Here is an 8,335-nt window from a genome sequence, read left to right on the forward strand (position 1 = left end):
GTAACTAACTTGCTTTTGATTTTACAGGCTCATAGGTGGAAGGGACTTGCCTTGTCTCGGATGAGACTGTGGACTGCAGACTTGAGTTAATGTTGAAATGAGTTAAGACTTTGGGGCACTGTTGGGAAGGCATGATTGGTTTGAAATGTGAGGACATGAGATTCGAGAGGGGCCAGGGGCAGAATGATATGGTGTGGCTGGCTCATCTTGAATTCCCAGGAGTTGTGGGAGGGACCCCAGTGGGAGGTAATTGGATCATGGGGGCAAGTCTTTCCTGTGCTGTTCTTGTGACGGTAAGTCCCACGAGATACGATGATTACATAAGGGGGGAATTTCCCTGCACTAGCTCTCTTATCTTGTCTGCCACCATATGATACATGCCTTTCACCTCCTGCCATGATTGTGAGTCCTCCCCAGCCATGTGGAACTGTAAGTCTAATAAACCTCTTTCTTTTGTAAATTGCCCGGTCTCAGGTATGTCTTTATCAGAAGCGTGAAAACAAACTAATACAAATATGTAATATTTATTGACATAAATAACCTGCCTTTTACCTCCCTTTCTTCATTCTTCTAATTTTTGTCTTCTGTCCTTTTATTTTTTCATGGCAAGGCTGACAGAATGTTCTGTAATCATATTGAATTTTCTACGCATTTCCTATTATATATATCCAAAATTTCTCTTAGATAAGAAAAACTTGGAATGCTCATTAAAATGCAGATCCCTGAACCACCATTCTACATCTAGTGAAGCAAAATCTCAAGGAGAAACGAGTATCTGTATTTTTAGCAAACATCCCAAATAATCCTTACACTCAGGTGTGTGAGAAGCATTGTCTATGTGTTTATTTTTGGTGAGCAGGATACTATAATTAAATTTCCTTTTTTGGTTCAGCTTCTATTTTTCTTTGTGCTTCTAATTATCTTGCTTACATTGTCATAATCACATCTATAAATTATTCTAATGCCTCATGGGTATCATCAAAATTATGGAATCTTCTCCTTACCCAAACAGCCCCCTCTACAATATGAACTGGACGCTTTCTGGGCATCCTAAGACTGCTTCTTTGCTCTCCAGCGTAGATCTATCATTTTCTGGATCCCATGCATTCATGTTTTTTGGTTTACTTGTCTTGCAGAAGCATATCCCTAATAAGTGTTCTGTAAGAAGGAATGCATGTGAGGCCAATTTCTCAAGTTGTTAAATGTCTAAAATGTCTTTACTTAGTTCTCACTCCAGATTGACAGCTGGCTAGGTAGAGAATTCTAGGAGGAAAATTCTTTTCCCTCAGAATTTCAAAGGCATTACTCCAGTCTTCGGGCATTCAGTGTTGCAGGCCTACTATTTAACCACTCCCAAGCCCTGCACCCAGCAAGACATGTAGGATTCTCTCAATAGTTGTATAATAATGTCACTGGGGGGTCAGAACACTTGGGTCCTTCAATTCTTAGATTTTTTTCTATTATCCCTTTTACAATTTCTTCTCTATTTTGTTTGTTCTTTCCTTCTGAAACCCATATGAGTCAAATGTTGGACTTTCTGGATTCAATCTCTATGTCACTTCTTCTTGCCTCCTTTTTCTATCTCTGATGTTTTGTTCTACTTTCTGATAAGATTTCTTTCCCTTATCTTCTAATTCATCTATATTCATTTTTCAGGACTGCTGTAACAAACTACCACAAACTTCGTGGCTTAAAACAGAACACCATTCAACCCACTACACCTTCTACTGAGTTACTTGTTTTAACAAGTTATTTGTTAAAGAGGTCTTGGTCTTGATTGCCATTTCTTCACAGACCACTCTTCCTTTCCTTTATAACAGATGTAACAGAGAACACCCATTTGACCTTTTAAAATTCAAGTTTCTTGTTTTTCCCATTTAATTTTTAAGTTTTCCTTGAATTCATTCAGTAAATATTTATTGAACATATGCACTGTACTAAGCATGGTTCTAGATACTAGACAGAAATTTCAATTCCCTGCTCTTATGGAAATCATATTCTAGTTGGGGAGCAGAAGCATTGATTATGTGTTTATTCTATCACATATCATAAGCACTATGAAGATAAAGGAAAACAAATTAGGGAAAATGAAGAATGAATAATTACCAGTGGCAAATCCCTATGGCTCTGAAACAACCTCAATTCTTGCCTCCTCAGAAGAAAGAATTCAACTGAGGGACAGAAGCAGAAGGAGAGGCCAAGGCAAGTTTTGGAGATGGAATGAGTTTATTATAACAAAAGGCTTTAGAGCAGGAACAAAGGGAAGGAAGGTACACTTGGAAGAGAGCAAAGTGGGCAACCTGAACAGACGAATGCACGGTTTGACATTTCGACGTGGGGTTTTATACGTTGGCATACTTCCTGGATCTTGTGTCCCATCTCCCCTGATTCTTCCCTTGGAGCAGGCTGTCTGTACACACAGTAGCCTCCTAGCACTTGGGAGGGGGACCAAGTGCAACGTGTTTACCAGAGTTGTACGCATGTTCACTTGAGGTGTTCTTCCCTTACCAGTCGAAAGTCCCTAGGAGGTCATATACCAAACTCTGCCATTTTGCCTCTTAATGCAAATGCTTGAGCCCACTCACCCAGTTCCTGAGATCACAAGCTTCAGATGCTTCTGTTTATTTGGAGGCTACCTTTCCCTGGTGCAGGCTGCAACCAATTAATATTTTAAAGAAACAGTTAACAACTGCCTGACCATCACCTGATGGTTGCCTGTCATTCCTGGTGTGTGTTGGGGGAGGGGAGCCCTTTTCTGCCCTGTTCATGCCTGACTAGCTACCTACTGTAACAGAAGGAGTAATATTTGATATTGAATGGTCAGGGAGGATCTCTCTGGTGGGCAACAGTTCAGCACAGATCTGAATGAAGTGAGGGAAGAGATCAAGCAGACCTCTAGGGAGGAGCACCGAAGGCATAAAAAGCACAGGTGTGCAGAGGAAAGAATATACATGGCATGTCTGAGAAACAGCAAGGAGGCCAGGATGGCAGGAGGACATTGATCAAAAGGAAAAGTGGGAAGCAATGAATTCAGAGAGAAGCCCAATATTAGATCCAGTAGGACCTTGCATACTATGATACATATTTCAAAAAAATTTTGAGTGAAATGGAAAGCCACTGGCATTTTCAGCAGAGCTTGGACATGATCTGACTTACATTTCAAAATCTCAAGCTTTGGTGGCTCCTTCTTATCTGTTGTTTTAGGGTTACCCTTTCTTACCCTCACTTGTAAGTTTCTTACCCTCACTTGTAAGTTTATTACTTACACTAGAGCAAGTGAAAAAATTGAATGGAATGTGAAAACCATACCTAATTTTATGTATCTATACCAGACAGCTAAATGCACGCCATATACCAACATATGATGACACACTATTACAAAACCACTTATAGAGATTCTTACTGGAAGTTTCAGCAATGACTGAAGCTAGCTTTGTTTTATTTTCTGATAAAAAGATTAAGAAATGTAAAGAAGCCTAAAAACTTCAATAAAAATGCTTCCTCTGTTCCATATAGATCACACAATTCCTATTTCACAGCATTCATATAGAAAACGTTTAAGGTTTTAAGGACTGAAAAATCAAATAAAATACTTTTTCTATATTCACACAAAACCCATTGTGTTCTATTATATCAGTTTAAGTTCTATGACATAGGCCAACTTTAAAAAGTTACAGAAACTCATATTTAAGACTCAAACATATTTTGTGGATTATTCATGGGAAGTTCTCTTTTAAGTCCAAAGATATAGCACTTTCAATGGCAGATTCCACCTACTACCCAGATGACGTAAAGAAAACTTACAGTAATTTCAACACAAGCACATGCTTACTGTAAGTGACAAAGCAAATTAATTTTAAAGAACGGCTTGGTTCATTTCCAGACTAAATAAAAGCAACTTGAATTATCCACAGCACTGTTTCTCTAAGTAAACCAGTTGCCTGTCCCATAATAACAAAATTCCAAATTATGGAAAGCATAGCTTTTCCCTATCCTTGGAGAAAAGTTTGAAATCTAAAATAAAATTTCAAGTTATTAACAAAACAAAACAAGAACACCCAAGATATCAAAGGAATATATGCAGTGTTAGGTCTTTGGCTCAATATAAGTGAATCTAACTTCATTATGATTTCACAGTTAATTCAAAAGACTGCAAGTACCCATTAAAACTTTAAGATCTAGGAAGCCGGGCACAGTGGTGCATGCCTGTAGTCCCAGCTACCCAGGAGGCAGAGGTGAGAGTATCGTTTGAGCTGGGGAGGTCAAGGCTGCAGTGAGTCGTGACTGCCCAACAAACCAAACAAAAATAAATAAAATGAATAAACAGCAGCAGCAAAAACCCCTCTGAAACCTATAATTTAATAGGAACACTTTCAAAATAATCAATTCTATCCATATCCCTTATTTTCTCCCTTCACAGAATGTAACAATAAGGATTTTAGTCTAATGCCTTAAAGTCAAAAGGGAAAAATAAATAACATTTATTAAATACCTATCATATGTGAGACACTGATAATTATACACATAGTCTCATTTAACTGCCACAGCAATTCTATAAAATTACTAGTGCTTTCCCCATTTTATTTATGGAGAAACTGAGCTACCGGATGTCATCTGAGGTAAGGGATGCCATCTGGTGGTTAATTCAGTCGAGTGACTTGTCCAAGATGGTAGTCAGGACTACAACTTAAATGGTTTGACTATTAGTCTAGAACTGTTACAGCACAGTTGCTTCTGGAAGTTGCAGAAATCATAACCCTGGTGTCACTAAGATGTTAACAAATGTTCTGAGAAATAAGTACTCTGTGGTTCAGGTTTCGGAGAAGTTACATCCGAATTTTTCAGAACTTCAATAGGCAAATTTCTCTTCAAAAAAGCAATAAAATGGGACGTGTTCTAATTTATTAAACCATGAAACCCTCTGTTTTAAAGAAAACCTAATAATATACCATGGGATGCTTGTGTTCAACTCAGCAGTTCGGAAAATGATCATCTGGTCCAATCTCCTCATTCCGTGGTTTAAAACAATGAGATGCAGGGAGGTGAAGTGACAGCAAGATACTAACAGGGTCAGGGTTGGCACGAGGAGGCCTGATGATTCCCACCAGCATACTCTTTCCCCTAATCATCCTGTCTCACTGTTTCTACAGAGCTTAACACCAGTTTTTTTAAAAGTATTACATCAATCACTTATTCTGATTTTACTGAATGACAGTAAAGAGAAACCATTTACAGACATGAAGCTCGAAAATGTTCTACCTCCAAAGGCACTAGTATTTCAGAGACTTGGAATATATTTGGAAATGTGGAAAATGATTCCACTTTCGTAACAATGAGTAACAATTTTAGGCCAAGTAGTACTACACTCATATTTGTCTTTGAAGTGAGACATTAGTCCACCCTAGTACTGCATACAGACATACTGACTAAAAAATATCCAATCTGTGACCATCTTTATAAAGGGTAATTTGTTCATTGTTTTCCCCTTACCCCATTCGCCCTAGAGTGGCTTCCTTTCACTTTGCCCTACCCCTTCTAGCAGGTAGTAAACAGTCCTGGCCAGTGATGCCATCTGGCGGTTAGTTCAGAAACTGTTTAACCAACACACCTTCCAATCAGGATCTCACCATCTGGACCCTCTCCAAAACCACACTCCCCTTTCTTCCAAGTTTTGCCCATTTACCTTAGTAAAATCGGCTTTTCTTCTTTCCTGCGCTGTTTATCCAGTTGAATGAAAAACTTATTTTATTTGTGGCACTCTAGTTACAGAAAAATCATGAGTCCTAAGTACATTTGAAGCTAAAGAAACAAACCAACAAGAAGAGGCCAACATAATCCCGAAAATGCCCCCATTCGACATCCTGTCCTAATAGAGACTGTTAGAATCTCCATTATTCATCCAATGCCTTCAGGGAATACCAGTGCTGAGAAGAACCTTGAGGATTATCACTTCAAGGTCAAATGCTTCATTTTACGGCTGAAGAAACTGGCTCTGTGAGAAAGAATTGAAGTAACCACCCACCCAACAGCACACAGAGAGTTAATGGCAGCGCCAAGTTTATGGCCTAGGGCTCCCCATTCCAAATCCAGTACTGGGTCAACTACTCTGCGCGCCAGGCTTCTCAAGCCTGTTTTTGCTCAACCAGTGTATTTACTTTTTCCATAATTAATTATAGTAATATTGTGAATCTCTGTACTATGCCTAACAGTGTCTAGCACACTTCATATTTATTGATTATTTGGGTATCTGTTAATTACTGTACTTATTGCAAATCTAGAATACTTGCAGTAGACAGGCTTTTTTTTTTTTTTTAATCTGCTTAAAAAGCGAACTGCCACTTTATAACATTGTTTCTATGACTATTCCCATTAATCATCACATGGTAACCTTTTGGAACACAATCCATTCAGAAATTTGAGACTTTCTGTTCACCTGATTAGTCTTAACCAAAGACAGAAGAAAATATGTGGCACAGGGTGAAAACTGCAACCAATTTTGAAGAAAACAGAAATTCTAGTACTAGTTGCATTATAATCACACGACTTTAGGCAAACTTGTCTTCTCTCCCACAAAACAATCCTCGACCCTAAACTCATGTAGGATAACTGCAAATCCTTCATAAATTACAAATATCTATAACGATTATAGTTATTAATAGTAATTTATATTTTAGGTCCCGTGACTAATCACTTTACATATACAATGTCATGTAATTCTTGCAGCCCTGTTTTACAGATGGCAAAAACAAGGCTTAGCAACTTAAACCTGTTCGGGGTCACAGAGTTAAGACGTGAAGAACTCAAGGGCCTGCTTAGAAGTGAAAGCCTCCGGAGCCAGTACTCCGAAAAGGGGAGCAATAATCCAAGGCCCACTCTGATACTACCACTCCAAGGCTCTGCAGTCAGAGGGGCGTGAAGGCAAGCGACCAAGATCGCTATTTTCAGTTACATTTAACGTACACAGTGAAATAATGGGGTACACGGAAGACCTGGGTCCTTTCTCTGAGCTGGGCAACTCAGGGACCCCCCCCCCCCCCAAGTCGCTTAGCCCTCTGGGCTGTTCAACTTGGGGAGGAAAAGGGGCTGCCCCGGGGCCAACGAGGCTTTGGATGGTGGATCATATTCAGGGTGTAAACCTGTGCGTACCGAGTCAAGCTTCTGGGAAAGAACCTTCATCAGAGTCCCTCCAAAAAAGAAGACACGCTGGATTAGGCATCTGCAAAGTTCCGCCCGCCTCTCCGACGTCAGGGAGCTCCCGAAGTAGGAGCTTTCTTACGCCACTAGGAAGGCTGGCGTGTGGGCGGGCTCTGCCTTCCCTTCCTCACTAATTGTGTGAACTGAGAACCGCGGCCTGGCTAGCTAATGGCTGCGGGCCGCCGCGGGGTGGCCGCTCGCACTCTGCCCACCCCTCGGGGAGGGTGGCTGGCAGGGCACAGGGCGCTGTGTACCCCCGGCCGGCAGCCCTGAGCCTTTGCGCTCGCTTTGGGGTCTTGATCCGCCGTCTCCTCGCTGGCAGTTCTCGTGACTCGGTGAGCGCTCCGGCGAGAAGGAAGGTTGCCTGGACCGCGCGGCTACCGCCGAAGGCCCCAAAAAGAGAGACGGGAGACCGCGCGGGGTGCCGCAAGTGTCCCCTATTCCATCCCCCACCCAGGTTTCTCCGGTGCGCCGCTCAGCGAACGTCCACGAGCTACTTACTGAAGAAGAGGCGATAATTCTGCGAGCAGGGCTGGCCGCGCTCCTCGGTGTGGTACAGGGCCATAGCACGGCGCGGCCCGGTCCCAGCACTGGTCCCCAACCGCAGGCAGGCAGCGGCGGGGGCACCCGTGCGCAGCAGCCGCAGCAGCGCGCTCATGGCGTCAATGACGGTCCGGCTGTGCGCGCGGAGCTACTGGGGTGCCCGACCCGGCCGCGCGCCGGTGCCCCCTACCGTCCGGAGTCATCCCTCCCGCCCCGGCGCTTGGGCTGCGATCCTGGTGCCTGCCAGTGGAATCTGGGCCACCAGCCAGTTGCGCGCACTGTGCCCTCAGCGAGACCGCAGCTCAAAGACGAGTAAGACAAGACCCACCACCCCTGAAGCGCTCACTGCCACTTGTTAATTTATACATTTATTCATGCCTTCATTTATCCCATCAAGATTTAGTATCATGATTTTTTATTACAGTGATGTAATATCGAGTGATTACTCTGTGCCAGGAACTGCTCTAGACCCCGTCCAATATAGGAGATGAGCGCACATGCACACAAAGACATCACTATAAGACAAAATGATCAGGCCACCACGTGAAAACGTGACGTTGACACCGACTTATAGAGCAAAAAAACCCTAAGTAGCTTA

At 42.2% G+C, this 8,335-nt stretch overlaps 1 protein-coding gene across 6 annotated transcripts in view; it reads right to left on the minus strand.

Annotated features, from left to right (window-relative positions):
* The window catches only part of PPA2 (inorganic pyrophosphatase 2), a 110,661-nt gene extending 102,739 nt beyond the window's left edge, over positions 1–7,922 (minus strand). For 2 of the 6 annotated variants that reach the window (XM_010371549.2, XM_010371546.2), the window contains exon 1: positions 7,696–7,920. In XM_010371549.2, the coding sequence (XP_010369851.2) occupies positions 7,696–7,852 (157 nt within the window). In that variant the 5' untranslated portion in view covers positions 7,853–7,920. Of the gene's footprint in view, positions 1–7,695 lie in introns of all 6 variants that reach the window. The other 4 variants (XM_010371548.2, XM_010371545.2, XM_010371544.2 and 1 more) reach the window with 4 other exon arrangements.
* Between the last annotated feature and the right edge of the window lie 413 nt (positions 7,923–8,335).

Source organism: Rhinopithecus roxellana, chromosome 2 (assembly GCF_007565055.1).
Source record: "Rhinopithecus roxellana isolate Shanxi Qingling chromosome 2, ASM756505v1, whole genome shotgun sequence".
Taxonomy (NCBI): Eukaryota; Metazoa; Chordata; class Mammalia; order Primates; family Cercopithecidae; genus Rhinopithecus; species Rhinopithecus roxellana.